General features: G+C 49.2%; 4 protein-coding genes across 4 annotated transcripts; 3 read left to right on the top strand and 1 right to left on the bottom strand.

Annotated features, from left to right (window-relative positions):
* Positions 1-695: 695 nt before the first annotated feature.
* On the bottom strand, positions 696-3464 carry FSUBG_10268 (uncharacterized protein; the record flags this gene model as incomplete). Its single annotated transcript, XM_036674828.1, has 3 exons — positions 696-2528; positions 2663-3292; positions 3369-3464. 3 exons carry the CDS (start codon positions 3462-3464, stop codon positions 696-698), a joined length of 2559 nt encoding a protein of 852 aa, XP_036534229.1.
* Positions 3465-3784: 320 nt separating this feature from the next.
* On the top strand, positions 3785-6955 carry FSUBG_10267 (PET127-like protein; the record flags this gene model as incomplete). Its single annotated transcript, XM_036674827.1, has 1 exon — positions 3785-6955. One exon carries the CDS (start codon positions 3785-3787, stop codon positions 6953-6955), a length of 3171 nt encoding a protein of 1056 aa, XP_036534228.1.
* Positions 6956-7521: 566 nt separating this feature from the next.
* On the top strand, positions 7522-9637 carry FSUBG_10266 (sphingomyelin phosphodiesterase; the record flags this gene model as incomplete). Its single annotated transcript, XM_036674826.1, has 5 exons — positions 7522-7701; positions 7757-7825; positions 7895-8199; positions 8248-8459; positions 8511-9637. The coding sequence occupies 5 exons, from the start codon at positions 7522-7524 to the stop codon at positions 9635-9637; spliced, it is 1893 nt and encodes a 630-aa protein (XP_036534227.1).
* Positions 9638-10759: 1122 nt separating this feature from the next.
* Positions 10760-15768, top strand: FSUBG_10265 (v-type proton ATPase catalytic subunit A; the record flags this gene model as incomplete). Its single annotated transcript, XM_036674825.1, has 11 exons — positions 10760-10972; positions 11027-11057; positions 11110-11534; positions 11593-12593; positions 13042-13510; positions 13606-13666; positions 13722-13743; positions 13848-13896; positions 13958-14042; positions 14096-15660; positions 15712-15768. The coding sequence occupies 11 exons, from the start codon at positions 10760-10762 to the stop codon at positions 15766-15768; spliced, it is 3978 nt and encodes a 1325-aa protein (XP_036534226.1).
* Between the last annotated feature and the right edge of the window lie 340 nt (positions 15769-16108).

Raw genomic sequence — 16108 nt, 5'->3', positions numbered from 1 at the left:
GGATCACGGCACAAATGGTCCAGGACGGCTTATGATTGGCTATAAAAGTGAAGCTCCCCGGTCGGTGGTGGCGGTGCGTACGGGTCCCCCTTGCACCCTTCGGAAATGATCACTCCAGGCATTAGACGTGGCTTTGCTTTGTCCTTGCGGCTTTGCTGGCATAAATCACGTTGTTTGCCTACTTCTGCCAACTTTGGCTTTTGAAAACAAGGAATCCAATCGGTGTGGGACTGTCCAGGAGGGGGTTTCCTGGATCCTGTTGGCTGTGGCTGGTCTTGAGTCATATTAGCCACCTCCATCTCGACGCGCCACATGTTAGCTAGGAGATAGTCAAAGCTGACGAGACGAGGGCGAACAGCGCATGTGATTATGTGCATAGAAAACAGCATGAACTGAGCCGCTCTGATGCAAATGTGAGTTTTTGATTGACTCCAATCCATACCCAAACGCCTGTTTCTAGACTACCCCACCAATTCGCTTCCCATGTAACATTCGTTCTCTTATTCTACACGATGAACACTGTTGGAATCAACAATGGCGGGTCGTGAAACAATAGCGTCATGCTAGCAGCTGCTTAGCTTTAGGACTCAGCGCTCCCTCTTCGATGAAAAGTTGCCAAACAGTGCAAGAAGTTCTAATTGCTCAACTAAGTGTTGTTGAGCAAGCGCCCTTGTTGAACTCTTCGTGTGTCCTCCTTAATTGTTTCGCTGTGGCGGCTGGCTGTTTCCCTGCGGCCCGCCCCGGAGGTTGATCTGCCCTATCCGCGAGACAATGTTGCTACCCACAGCGTCAACAGCCCCTCGAGGAGATGTCAGTGTTGGGCCCTCTGGCGCTGTTTCTTGGACCCTGAAAAGCTTGATAGCGGTACCATTCCATATGCCCATGGTTCCTCTAGAAACCTGCATCTCGGTTGTAAAGATAACCCCCCATAGCAGAGACTCATACCAACCCAACGCAAGCTGGGACCATTCGAAAGAATGGACACGGGGAGCCGATGGCTCAATGCCAACGACATGGACACCTGAAATTCGTCGCAGTGTTTCTGGTGTTGGCATATCGGCTGCCAGCTCTTGTCGCGGCAAGAGGGCAGACACCTGTTGAATGACTGCCAGGATTGTGTGGAGAGGCAGTTCGAGCAGCCAGCTGTCGATCCAGTGGGCCGAAGGCTCAAATGCACCTGCCTGGGATTGTCCTGATATCGAGCGCCCGCCTAGGCTCGTGGTGCTGTTTTGCCGCGAGAAGGTGGGAACACCCGCTGGCATCTTGCCCCGAGCCTTCTCGGACATCCCTCGCAATTGAGTTGGGACGGCATCCTCAACGTTGGGGGTTGATGACCTCCGAGACGGAGCTTCACTTGACGTTGACCGTGCAGGGGTCTCTTGCCGTTCCTCATCGTCACTATCGTCGTCGTCGTCATCGTCATCGTCATCGTCTCCAATCGCGAAGGCACCGTCTTCTGGAACTTCTTCCAATGACGAGTGCCGGGGCTGGGCGCTGTTTGGACTCCTCAAGCTGTCAACTGAGCTGCGCACAGATGCAGCATCGAATGGATCAAAATGGTGTCCTGAATCCTTTCTTCTTCTGTTTCTTCTCTCAATCTCCTCTTGGCCACTTTCCAGAGTGAATGAGCGCAAGGCTTCAACCCTCTTCTTGTTTTTGAGGATAGCAAATGCTAACTCAGGGTTCTTTTGGTATTTATTCTCCAGTATTGAGCTAATTGATTCCAGCAGTGAGTGGAGCAGAGCGTGATTAGTCTCATTTGCAAGTAGAAACGAAGGCGAGGACATAGAAGAGAACAGCTGCATCAGTTTTGAGCTGCTAGTGCTGCTCAGCCCCTCAAGATAAGGTGCGATGTTATTGATCACCGCCAACAGAGCCGGGTATATCGCCGATAGCTTCCCTTGACTTGTCGTGATCAGATTGTAGATTGAATGGATAAGAAAGTCCGCATAGGTCCCTCGGAATCCCGGTACACGAATAGACATTGGTAGACTCTCCTGCCCCTCGAAGTACTTGTTCAAGTTGACGCCAAAGTTAGTCTCCACGCTTAGAGTCTGGAGCAAAAAAGCGCACATGCGCACAACTCCTTGCTTGGTAGCATCATTCTTATACTCAAGAGCGTAGAACAAGGCCAGCACAACAAAATCATGCGCCCTTTCGGTGTCCACGATGAAAGATCGAAACCTTTTGTTGCATTGAAGGATCTCCCAGAATAACATTAGTATTTCAGGGGCAAAGTGGCCAGATGACTGAGAACCTGGAAGATATGAAGTCTTCTCTTGAAGTGGTTGGTTTAGAATTCGAGTCATCCCGTCCACAATAAACTGAAAATCTTGGGGCCGGTGGAGTCGTCCTAGAAAGTGACGATAAGAGTGTTTAGGCGATGGGTTCGATGGGTTCTCAGGAATAGGGTACAACAAGAGCACCAAGAGGAACTGTAGTGAGTATGTCACAAGCATCTGCTTGCCGTCCTTGAACACAAGGGTGTTATAAGGTACGCGCCACGTAGCAGGGTTGTATTTCAACGTCTATAAGTCAAGTCAGCATCAGTACCTCGAAGCCGGGAGACCCCAGGTGGACCGACTGTGTTGAGCAGGGAACAAAGCACGGAGAGCACGACTTGCTTGTCTGGGCAAGCGCATAAGTGTGTTAACGTCCGTACGCCGAACTGCGGCAGGACACCAGCAGTCATGTACAGGCTCTGGCCAGAAAGCGTCAGGAGAAGCCGCAGAATCTCTGATCGATTGCTTTCATATTCTTTTGTGGTTGCAACGGCTGTGTTGCAACCCACCCCACTCTGCCAAATCGCATAGCTAACTTTCGGTCGGCCATTGGGTTGTCGTGGTAAAGTGAGATCAGAAAAGAATAGCAAATCTACCAGCGTGTCTACCAGCTCTTCAGCGAGTGGCTTGACCTCCTCGAACTCGGCAGTTTGCGTCTTGCGCTCAGCCTCCTGAGCTTCGTCAAAGATGATCTCGTTGGCGATAGCACCATGCCGGGTGCGTTTCCTTCGTTGGGCCCAGAAAAATTGTTGCTCCCAGTCACTGAGAGATTCCTTTTCATACAAGTAAGGCAAGATACGTGTGAGTACTCGGATACAGTTCAGGGCCTCGCGTTCTGGAGCAAGTTCAGGATCAGGGAAAGATGGGTGATGACGTAGTATGAATAGACGAGAAGTGATGGCTAGGATGAGAGTTTCTAGGTTTTCGAGTGCTCGATCTCGAGTTCTTCGAATGTCGGCAGGTGTAAATAAACTAAAGACATCCTCAGAAGACTCGGGAAGCTCCCAAAACTGCGTGTTATCATGTCAGTAAACGAGTTATCCATGGAAAGGTAAAGTAGGACTTTGGGTGGAGCAGGCGACGAACAGAGGTCCAGTATGCATCATCCGCTGGGATATGCCGTTCTTCTGATAAACGAAAAATGCCCCGTTTGAAAACGAGCTTTGAATCACTCGCGCCCATTGCTATCGCATGAGAAGATCCCGCAAGAGTCTCTGCGGTGGGTGTCCTCTTTTAACCTTTCACGTTAGGAGGGCTCCGGAAATGACGAAGTGTTGTGGCTAATGGTTAAGGTAGGTAGGTGCATGCGATGGATCCTCGAGGTACGGAGTAGTGATTGACCAATCACGTGCCATACGACGTATCGTCTGACCCGACATTATACCGGAGCCGTTGATGATTCAATATTTTTTTTTCTGGATTAACGTCGCCTACGAAGTTTTTCCCCTCTTGATTTTGGCCAACTTTCTCCAAAGTTGATCGACTTCGTCAAAGACGCCCCGATGCTTCGACTACGGCGTGGAATACCCCCCGCGGCCACGTTTGCGCATATCTGCCGGCCCCATCTACGATGCCCGCGACAATGTTCCCCCCGGTTATTTGCGACAGAGACTAGCCCGGACGACACTTCGATTCCGACGCCTAAACCCGCCCCCGATTCCGACGATGCACTCAATTCAAAGAAGGCCACCTCGGAAAAGATTGGAAAGGGAGCGAAAGTTGCGGAAAAGAAAAAAGAGGACAAAAAGAGAAGAGCTGCTCGTCTTCAGGTAAAAGGATCTACACAGGGGACAACTGAAACCGATATCAGTGATGCATTGGCTGTGGCTAAGAGAGTCTATGGTATCGACAAGGCGAAGAGAAAGAAGAAAACTAAGGGATCCAAGCCAAGTAGTCCAAAGGAACAACAGAGGACTGATAAAGCCAACTCATCAGACGCCAGCTCTGGAGTAGTTGATCAGCAGACTGGTGCCTGGGCATCACTGAAAGAGAAGTTGCAACAAGAGCTGGCTACAGAACCTTCGGAAGACCAGACCGCCACTCAAGAAGATTATACCACTCCCTCCCCCGAACTGGATCAGCATATCATAGCAAATAGTCATGAGACAGAGCCCAGTGCAGCAGCTCCACCGTCGAAGAAGAAGAGGTCGAAGACTGTCAAAAAGCAGAAGAAGGCTTTGCCTCCAGTTTACACCATTATGCCCCAAAGCCTCAAGCTGAAAGCAGTTGAAGAAGAATCCACGCGAAGCGTCCCCACGCTTGCCCATCAGCTGGACAAGGTTCTTTTCAACGGCGGACCCTACCAGCTTCAAGATCAGCGGACGCGGGTTTACAACTTTGACCCATACCTTGCTTCAATCATGCCCGTTGATGAGTTTGACTTCGACGCTCTGAAAGAGTATGTGACGTCCTCCAAGGACAGTCGGTTGACAGACTTGTGTGCCAAATATAAGAAGAAGTACTGTGGCTCAACATCTAGTATGACGGCCATGCTCTCCCAATTCCACTTTCTTCTCTCAGCGTGGAGGCCCTTAAGCTTCAGACACTTGTCCCGCTCTTTCAAGGTCGAATATGATACGTTCACCGCGCTGACCCGAGGTCCTGCTGCCGCATTCGCCCGTTATAAAGACGGTGTGTATGCTATTGACGCCGATAAAGAATTCGACACAGCCAACGTCCTGAGCATGCTCGGGAAATCAATGGAAAAGCTTCTCACTCTCAACAAACCCCATTTCGAAAAGTACAGGAGAAGCCGTTCGCATGAGTTATCCGAAGAGGAGAAGAATGCCGATGAAGCATTTCATTTCTCTACGCTAGGTGATTTTATGATGCGGTCACAGCTAGATGCTCATGATCCACGACTTCCAGGAACAGGCATGTTTGATCTGAAAACCCGTGCAGTAGTTTCCATCCGCATGGATGTTGAGGGCTATCAAAAAGGCATTGGATATGAGATTCGTAGCCGTTTCGGTACTTGGGAGTCTTTCGAACGTGAGTACTACGACATGATCAGAGCGGCGTTCCTCAAGTATTCTTTGCAAGTGCGCATGGGCCGAATGGATGGTATATTCGTTGCTTTCCATAACACACAACGAATATTTGGTTTCCAGTATATTAGCCTCGAGGAAATGGATGAGGCTCTTCATGGAACCTCGAACCGCAGTGTGGGAAATGAGGAGTTTAAAGTCAGTGTCAAACTCTTGAACGATCTTTTGGACAGAGCTACGAAGCGTTTCCCTAAAAAGTCACTTCGTTTGCATATCGAGACTCGACCAACGAACCCCCCCTTGACTTATTTCTTCGCCGAGCCTGTTAGCGATGAAGAGATGCAAAAAACCCAGGAGAAGGGGAGTGAAGCCGTGGCCATGTTTAAAGACAACATGTTGCGTATTCCACAGGATGAAGAGAAGAGCCGAATGAGTGACGGAGCTGAGCCCCAGACTAAGAAAGAGACTCAAAAGCTATCATCGACCGAGAGACAGAAGTCGTGGGATGAGATGATGGCGAAGGTCGACCAAACTGTGGAGGATGACGCCGCCGGCTTGGAAGGTGTGCGAGAGGCCATCGAGCAAGCTCTTGAGCAGAGTGGTTTGCTGACTGGGAAGCCCGAGCTGGAGAGAGAAACCTACATCAACGAACTTGTTGAGGCTTTGACCGAAGAGTTGAAGGACAACAAGGAAGCAGGCAGTGAACTTGAGGACACAACTCAGAAGGGTTCAGCAGAAGAGGACGCACTGGATACGAGTGAATCCTCTTCCGAAACTGAGGATGCACTGCTCCAATCCATTGAGGCCTCTGAAGGCGACAATTCCAATAATGACGTGGATTCTAAAGATGTGGAATACGCTGGTAAAGAGACAGAGTCTAGCCTCACCGAAGCTGTCGAGACTAGGGCTGAGGATGAAGGGCATAGTTCCATACTTAGCGACGCTGTCGATGGAACTGACATCTCAATAAACAGCGACGACTCAGCAGATGCTACTCTCAAGGACCTAATCATCAAATTTGCTCAGGGTGTTGACAACAACCATAACAGTCTGGGGACATTTGAGCGAGTTTTGTCGGAATTGGTGCGAGACCAGAAGGAGCCGATTAGCGAGGTTGATGAAAGCAACACAGTCACCATTGAGGTTTCTCCAGCAGAATCTGTCAAGACCTCTGGAGCAGACAAGCCCTCACTGACAGAAGAAGCAAGACCCGATGAAGAAAGTGACAACATACCAAAGAAGGACATTCTTGGTTTGTATGTCACAGTCCGCAACATGGTCGACGGCGAGGTCGTGGAACGTATCTCTTGCTCCGACCATGAGGAACCAATCAACTGGAAAGTAGAATACACAGTCGTGGAGCTTCAATCAGACAGAGCGCATAAAATTCTGAAGGAACTCAAGAAGCGCAGGAAGAAGGCGCTTGTATCAACCCCTGAGGATCGCGAGAGGGAGTGGCACAGAATGTGGGGAGGGACACTACCGGAACGCACAGAAGCTGGGAGGAAGTACAGAGACTCGGTCATGCAGAGGGAGGAACAGACAGGCGTGAAGCTTGCATGGGAAGCTGACGCAAGAAATAAGACTAACACAAACAAGCGGAAAGAGGCGCATTCGCGTCAGAAGGGCTCGGAAAAGAAAGCACAGTCGAGGGAGAAGACGAAGACATCTCCGATAAAGGAGTAGAACAGGCCAGCTGCAAAAAGTGTAATGCTATGGATATTCAAAAGCCTGCTTGAATTGGAGCGAGGTGCTCCTTGTATCATTATCTATGGCGCAGATGTATAACTCATCATCATCGGTCTTGTATATTACATTTGTCTGGATTTAAGGCATGAAAGGAGCTGTACGAAATAGACGTATGTATGGATATGAATAAGAAATAATCACGCAACTATTGTATATGTTAAGCCTCTGCTAACCTCCTTGATGGGCGGATTTGAGATCGGAGTAATTAAGTAGTTTTAGTTGTTGGCTGGCTGTTGGAGACTAGACATGGACCAGCGGTGACGTTTTCCTCTGTCTACCTACATTATGCGCTCCTGTGACTGCTCTAATTAGGTCATGTGGCCGTTATAGTGGTGGCACTATGCCCATTTGGGAGATGATTTGTCTAAGATGGCAATAAGTTGATAGTCTCTACGGAGTAGAGCTCACTTGTGTTGTATAAACAGGTTCAATGTATGCCTCGTTCTCTTATTTCGCCATTACTGAGATCAACCGTTTCCCCCCCTTCTTTCACTTGGACAAAGATGCGATTACCAACAACTCTCCTACCCTGTCTCGGAGTCATAGCAGCGGTTATCGGAACTGACGGACAGGCTGTCGTGCCTGAAGGTCTCAATGAAAACCAAAAGACTTTGTACACAAATGACTGGGCAGATCGAGTATGGAAACAGATACAAGGTGTATCGTCTTGTTCGGGATGTCAGGTAAGTCACAGCTAGCCATGAGTGTGATTACAAAGGGCTGAAGATGACGGTGTAGGGCCTTTTATTGACTTTCAAGAGCCTCGCGAATCTGGGTGATCGACACTTTGTCAACACCCTACAGGACGTATGCAAAAAGTCAAAGGTAGCCTAATAAGTCCTTATAAGATGCAAACCTATATTTAACAAATCGAAGGTCGAGGATGCAGATGTTTGTGATGGAACCATCGAGCTTCAAGGGCCTATTATAGCCGAGGCGTTGAGAAACGTTGCCATCGGCTCAAAGACTTCGCAGCATTTTTGCGTAACATTTCTAGGTCTCTGCCGCTATCCTGCTATAGACGAATGGGAAGTCCCTGTGCCTCCTGATCACTTGCGCCGAAAGCGTCCAGTCTCGAGCGGAAGAGACCCTATCAAAGTTGTTCACTATTCCGATATACATGTTGACCAGCTCTACACTGAAGGGTCGAATTCAGAGTGTGGCAAACCAATATGCTGCAGGTAAGTAACGCTTTTCCCAGAGCTTATGGTACTGCTCGTTGACTTTAGAAGACCTTCCACAGAAGATGACGAGCCTGGGAGCGCGGTATCTCCGGCTGGACCATATGGGGAGCATACTTGTGACTCTCCTGCTTCTCTTGAGCTTAGCATGTATGAAGCAATCAAAAAGTTGGTACCCGATGCCGCTTTCACGATTTTTACCGGAGACATTATCGATCATTCAATCTGGAACACATCTTGGGACTATAATGAGCACCAAAGTGAGTGTCCTTGACTAAAATCCTTCACTCTAAAAAGACTAACCTATCAAGTTATTCGGTCATATGAGCACATGGATAGACATCTCGGTATAGTCTACGGAACAGCTGGCAACCACGAGTCCCATCCCACGAATGCCTACCAGCCTAGTTCTGTTGGCGACGCATCCTCATGGATCTACGACCTTCTCGCAGGGACATGGTCTCGCTGGATTGGACATGAATCAGCCTCTACAGCAGCAAGAATCGGTGCTTATTCAACTAAGTATCCCCATGGCAACTTGCGCGTTATCTCTCTCAACACAAATCTGTTTTACCGTGGGAATTTCTGGCTTTTTCAGAGGAAGATGCTGCGCGATCCCAGCGGTCAGATCGATTGGCTTGTTGAAGAACTCCACGCTGCTGAGAAAGCTGGAGAGCGTGTCTATATTATTGGACATATGCCGCTCGGTGACCGGAATGCATTTCACGATCAGTCGAATTACCTGAACCAGGTAGTGAACCGATACTCAGCAACCATCGCAGCCATGTTCTTTGGTCACACCCACAGAGATCATTTTCAGATTACATACAGTGATGCTCCGGGAAAGACCTTTAACAATGCTCTAATAACATCATATGTCGGCCCCTCACTCACTCCCATGTCGGGTATGCCATCTTTTCGTGTCTACGATGTTGATCCTGTGACGTTTGCTGTCCTCGATGCAACTACCTACAGCGCCGACATGACGTCTCCTACATACCAGACCCAAGGTCCCGTGTGGGAAAAGTATTATTCTGCAAAGGAGGCATATGGCCCACTCACGAACCCTCCCCTAATCGACGATACGGCGGAGCTCACCGCTTCATTCTGGCACAACGTCACCGAGGTCTTCGAGAAGAATCATACAACCTTTGATGAATACATGCTACGTCTCAGCAGAGGCTGGGTACAGCCAGAATGCACCGGCGAATGTCGTTCCTCGCAGATCTGTATGCTACGAGCGGCACGGAGCCAGGATGGCTGTGACGTACCAACACTAGGTTTCCCATACCATACAAGGATGCAAAATGTTGCAGAAAGGGATGAGTGTGGCATCTCGGTCTTACAAGCGACTTTTTCGGCCTTGGTGGCCAAGGAGGGGGCCTTGAAGATTCTGCAAGAGATTCTGGCAGATCTGGATGTGAAGTTACATGGATGATCAAATGTGTCTATTTTGGCAAGAATGGTACTCAAATCCCTTCTTTCAATCCTTGAGGATGCGGCCTAGATACTACAGATACGTTGCAGAATAAAGAATTATATCTCTAGACTGACGTGTGGTCTATGCCCGTGGATGAACACCGCCCTTGGCATTGCCACTTGATAATAGCTTTACCAAAAGGTCTGTAAGCTTTCTCTCTTTATGCTCCATCACCGCCAGATCATGGAGGTTTTCTATGTTGAGTCCAGTTACCAGGCAGACCACATCGAGATGAGCTGTTAGTCTGGCATCCAGCAACAGTTACCAATCCGTATTTTGTTTCCACTCGTGCATCTTACAGTGGCAATCACTATTGCCAATTTCTCATGTTCTTTTAGCCGAAATTTTACTTATATTCATGCAAAATTTACTCGCGATAACTTCTAATCGCAACTATGCGTATCGCCCAAACGTCCCCCAAGTCTTAGCATCCTCATTCTCAAGACCGTCAGAATGCGTCAACCTTTTCCCTAATCATATCTTTAATCTTAAAGTGATCTATATAACCGTTCCATAAAGGTACACAGCAGCAGGAATGCCATCTTGATCCTGGCCAAATTCAGTATATAATTGCAACCGCTTAGGTTGTTCCGTATCTTCAGACAGACTCTTTCGCCTTCGCATTCCGTGCTACATTCTCAACACCATATCATCAAAGAAGAGAAGACGTGTCTCCCAGAAAAAGGGATAGGCCGGACACATAAAACCAGTGGAAGTACAATCCCACACCCTTGCTGGTGCGAATACCAAGGAGCTCCGGAGACTTTCTCGGATACATCCCAACTCGTTACAATAAGCAGCTCCGTTGGCAATAGCATTTCTTTACTGGTTGGGATCAGCTTATCTCATCTGTTTTATGCGTCGTAACCCTACGTGATGATCTAAAAGCTGACGGCTTCCATTCTGGCGCCGTTCAGGAGTGTCAGCATTAAGCGCGATCACTACCTCGCGCGGCAGTTCGGATCTTTACGCTGTTGTTAATATCCAATACTAATAGAATGTGAGGATATATAGGAGCAGAGACACGCAATTTTGTATGTTCTTCTTAGGCCCATATCAAAATAATATTCTTACTAAATCATGGATGCCCAGAATCAAGAACTCAACCCTGACGTCTGCGTGGTAGGAGCAGGACCACTTGGTCTTCTAGCACTGAAGAACCTTCGCGAACAGGGACTCAGCGTAACAGCGTTTGAAAGACAAGAATACGTTGGTGGAACATGGCATGCGTCAAACAATATCGAGCAGACAACTGCATTGGAGTACACGACAGCCAACACCTCCAAGCAATGCGTATGTTTCTTTTTCTCTTCAAATGGGGCAGATCGCAACATTAATAGCTTCCAGTGTTCCATTACTGATTTCCCTATGCCTGATGGTAAGCCAGCCGTACATTGCTCGTATGGTCGTGAAGCTCATAGTGTTTCTAGACTTCCCCGTGCACCCCCCTCAGAAGGATCTCGAAAGATACTTCGAATCTTACGCCGAACAGTTTGACCTATATCCGCATATACAATTCTCAGTCTCAGTTGACCATATAGAACGCGATGGGCTACGAAAGGCCTGGAGGGTCTTTCTCAAGGATGTTAAAACGGGGGTTGGAGAGGTCAGAACATTCGGTCGTGTAGTTGTCGCTACAGGCATGCTCAACACCCGCCATCTCCCCCGTGTAAGAGGTCTAGAGAGGTTTTCTGGCGATGCCATTCACTCGCGACAGTTCAAAGACGCCTCGAAGTACCAGGGCAAAAACGTGGTTGTCGTAGGTATTGGCGCAACTGGTGTGGATTCGACCTCGTTCTTGGTCAAAGCTGGAACCAACAAGGTCTATCTTAGCCATCGTGGCACCGTCTTCGTGGTAAGAACTCCAGCTCCAGCCAACTTCAGCTTTAGCTTCAGATCCTGATCATTACTAGCTCCCCAGGAGAGTCAGGGGCAAGGCTTTCGAGCACACATTGAGTCGTCGTGTGTCCATTTGTGTGAGAACAATAGGCAACATCATGCCAAATCTTTTTGCAGGTCTCATGACCAAGATGATGATCAATATGCGAGATAAAGAATGGCCACACTTGAGGGAAGTATTCGGTACCCGACCAGTTGATGGAGTCCTGCATCGAGTTCCATTGTTCTCCGAGCATCTGGCAGATAACCTCAAAGATGGTACAGTCAAATCTGTACAGGGCATCGAGGAAGTAACTGGTCCCAAGACTATTACTCTTACAGACGGTACGATCTTAGAAGATGTCGATGCCATCATCTTCTGCTCCGGCTATGGTTATGACTTTTCTATCGTCAAGGGCCCTGGTGATCCGACCGACCCGGCCATTGCCCCTGACCACCACAGGCGGATTGAAGCGACCAAGTTCTACGGCGAGGAAAGCAAGTTTGCACGTCTTTTCCATGGCTTTGTCTCGGAGCAGTTTCCCGAGTCTTTGGCGTTTCTTGGCCATATGATTATCATGAGACCTCCATTCGTACTTTACGATCTCACTACCATGGCTCTAGCGAGCTTGTGGTCTGGAGACTACCCCATGCCGTCTGCCGAAGAGAGGCGTAGAGATATTGACGATCACTATGATTATGTTGTCAAGACACTCCAGAGAGGCCCGGCTCCTCATCCTGGATTTCGTTGGAGGGCGAAGCCAACCTACGAGTTTCTGAACCAAGCAGCAGGCACAGGAGTCACCGATCGTTTGGGGTGCTTCACTTGGGAAGCCTGGAAGCTGTGGTGGAACGACCGAAAGTTTTACAACTTGCTTATGGATGGGACTGATGTGCCCGCGGTTTACAGATTGTTTGAAACAGGTCGGGGTCGTAAGCTTTGGCCTGGAGCCAGAGAGTCTATAGAGAAGACAAACCAGGAGGTGAAGGAGCTGGGAGAGCAGTGGGAGAGGGAGAATAAGGATAAGAAGACAAAGTAAACCGATGTGATGGCGCAAAGAATTTAAGTCTCGTATTCCCAGCAACTGAAGTTGGGGAGTTGGGAAGTTTGAGGTTTTGGGCTTCCAAGACTTTGCATACCTAGGTTAGTAGTTTAATCAAGCAGTACCCTCGAGTTAATGTCGATCGGCAACCTTGGACTGGGCACTGAGGTCAGTAGCGCTGTGCATAAGTTACTAAGGTAGTGTTTCAGTACAGCCTCCGTCCAAGCGCTAGGTAACCTATAGCTCAGCTACGTAATAGGTATTGGCTCCCATCTATCCGTACCTTAATCAACAACATACTCCAGATCTCCCACTTACACTTCTCCGAGCTTGAAACCACAAAATATTTATCGCAAGAAAAAGGCATCAACCGTAGCTTATGCTCGGCATTCGTCCTACTCTTAGAGCGAGGCGTTCCCTGCTGGATCTGATCCGCACCAGAGGCGAAGACGACGACAACAACAGCCAGCAAGAGCAAGGGAGCGACAGTGACGACGATAGCCTTAGCTCAGGCCCCGGGGCCAGAGGGAGCCGTTACAGAGGGAGCTTCAGTGGTAGAGCCCCTGCGCCTCCCATTTACGTTGCTGCTGTTCGAGACCCCACCCGCAAAGCATCGTCATCATCCTGGCTCCACTCAAGAGCTGGGAAAGCAGCAGCAGCAGCAGCTCTAGCGTTGGTGGACATAGCTCGTCAAGTGCCTCTGCCAAACTCTCCACCACCATCTCCATCTCCGTCTCTGTCTCCATATTCACCTTCATCAACACCTCAACCTTCATCCCAGCCGCCTCCTTCGTCAACCCTCTCCCCCGGTTCGACAACATCTTCCATCCGGCCCCAGTCGCCGCATTCTCCTACCTCTCCTCATCTTCAATTAGACAACGCGCCAGTTTCGTCGTTGAAGATGCCTCCGGTGCGTTGATTCCCGACCTCCCCCAAGCTTGCTGGCGACAACGCGGCGCATTTCATGCTGCTTGGTTCTCGATACTGACTTGCAGCCATCTGTAGAAAACATCAAAGGCTGCTAATAACAGCAGCAAGACCAATGAGGAAGATGGATATCAAACCGGTATGTTCTTTAACCAAGTTCAAGCACCTTGCGGTGTCTCTAACACTATCTGCAGGTAAAATCTACTCCATTTCTGGGTCAGTACCTATCGTTTTCTTGAGCCTGCGATCTATTCTCGGTCCCCAAAAATACACTCGAACCGATGTTTTGACTGTCAACATGTCATGCTGACTTTATACAGTCCCGTCGTTGTGGCTGAGGACATGATTGGTGTTGCCATGTACGAGTTGGTCAGTTGCTATCATCCTCCATCGTCATCATCCACCACGATCTAACCCACCGCTATTGTAGGTCAGAGTAGGACATGACAATCTCGTTGGTGAAGTTATTCGAATCAGTGGCGACCAGGCCTCTATTCAGGTTTACGAGGAGACATGTATGAAGGCCCACGATGAACCTACAACAATAACAAGCTAATCGTCATCGCAGCCGGCGTCATGGTGGGTGACCCTGTTACCCGTACCGGAAAGCCCTTGTCAGTTGAACTCGGTCCCGGTCTCCTCAATGGCATCTACGACGGTATTCAGCGTCCCCTCGAGGCTATTTCCAAGATGGCCAAGTCCATTTATATCCCCCGCGGTATCGCCGTCCCCGCCCTCGACCGCGAGAAGAAGTGGGAGTTCACACCCTCCGTTAAGGTCGGCGACCACCTTTCCGGTGGCGATGTCTGGGGCTCTGTCTTCGAGAACTCTTTTCTCGCAGACCACAAGATTCTGTTCCCTCCTCGTGCACGAGGAACCGTTACCAAAATCGCTGCCAAGGGCGAATACACCGTCGTCGAGAACATCCTCGAGGTCGAGTTCGATGGCAAGAAGACAGAGTACCCCATGATGCAGTCCTGGCCTGTCCGAGTGCCACGTCCCTCCAACGACAAGAAGTCCGCCGATCAGCCCTTCATTGTCGGTCAGCGAGTTCTCGACGCTCTTTTCCCTAGTGTTCAAGGTGGTACCGTCGCAATTCCTGGTGCTTTCGGCTGCGGAAAGACCGTCATTAGTCAGTCTGTGTCGAAATTCTCAAACAGTGACGTTATCGTCTATGTCGGCTGTGGTGAGCGAGGCAATGAGATGGCCGAAGTCTTAAAAGATTTCCCCGAGCTTACCATTGAGGTCGATGGCCGTAAGGAGCCTATCATGAAGCGAACTACGCTCATTGCCAACACCTCGAACATGCCCGTCGCTGCCCGAGAAGCCTCCATTTACACTGGAATTACTGTTGCCGAATATTTCCGCGACCAGGGTCTTAACGTGGCCATGATGGCTGACTCCTCTTCCCGATGGGCTGAGGCTCTTCGAGAACTTTCTGGTCGTCTAGGAGAAATGCCTGCTGATCAGGGTTTCCCCGCCTACCTGGGTGCCAAGCTTGCCTCGTTCTACGAGCGAGCAGGTCGCGTTCAGACTCTTGGTTCTCCCGAACGCGAGGGTAGTGTCAGTATTGTCGGTGCCGTCAGTCCTCCTGGTGGTGATTTCTCGGATCCCGTTACTACATCCACTCTGGGTATTGTGCAGGTCTTCTGGGGTCTCGACAAGAAGCTTGCGCAGCGAAAACATTTCCCTTCCATCAACACATCGTTATCTTACAGCAAGTATAACACCATTTTGGATAAGTATTACGAGAAGAATTACCCCGACTTCCCTCGACTCCGCGACCGCATCAAGCAACTTCTTTCTGATTCCGAGGAGCTCGACCAGGTTGTTCAGCTTGTTGGAAAGAGTGCCCTGTCTGATCCTGACAAGATTACGTTGGATATTGCGGGCCTGATCAAGGAAGATTTCTTGCAGCAAAACGGTTACTCGGACTATGACCAGTTTTGTCCTATCTGGAAGACAGAGTGGATGATGAAGCTCATGGTGGGCTTCCACGACGAAGCCCAGAAGGTCATCGCGCAGGGCCAGAGCTGGGCCAAGGTACGAGAGGCTACTTCTGACCTGCAAGCCAACCTACGACAGCTGAAGTTCGAGGTTCCCACCGACGGCCAGGATGTGATCTCCAAGAGAGTAAGTTGTTCTTTGGTAGCAAACACAATGCATGTGCTAACTCAATTCTAGTACGAGGAGATTCAACAGAAGATGACAGACAAGTTTGCGGCTGTTATGGACGAGTAATGTGATACTAATGTTGCATTACTGGTTGTTTCTGTGTTGAAGCTATAGATAGGTCATGCTGGGTGATAGGTCAGATGGCCGGTATTCGATTACTGTTTGCGCCGCCCCATAGTCTAGTGTACTCGCTCAATATCAATTTGTTCTAAGTACATGGCCATTCCATGTATCTTGTCCATTTATCACGACATGGTTTGTTGAAGGCATACAACCTACCTACGTAAGAGAGGAATGGGGATTTAGTGGATCAATGAGGTGAAATGGATGGACTAATGTGGGGTTCTGCAGGTTAAAAGGTGCATCCAGTGTCAACTGTAAGAAACATTGGAATATTGTTAGACCT

Source organism: Fusarium subglutinans (assembly GCF_013396075.1).
Source record: "Fusarium subglutinans strain NRRL 66333 chromosome Unknown NRRL66333_c0000176, whole genome shotgun sequence".
Lineage (NCBI taxonomy): Eukaryota > Fungi > Ascomycota > Sordariomycetes > Hypocreales > Nectriaceae > Fusarium > Fusarium subglutinans.
The sequence above is the reverse complement of the archived record's forward strand: the minus strand, read 5'-3'. Positions and strand labels throughout refer to the sequence as shown.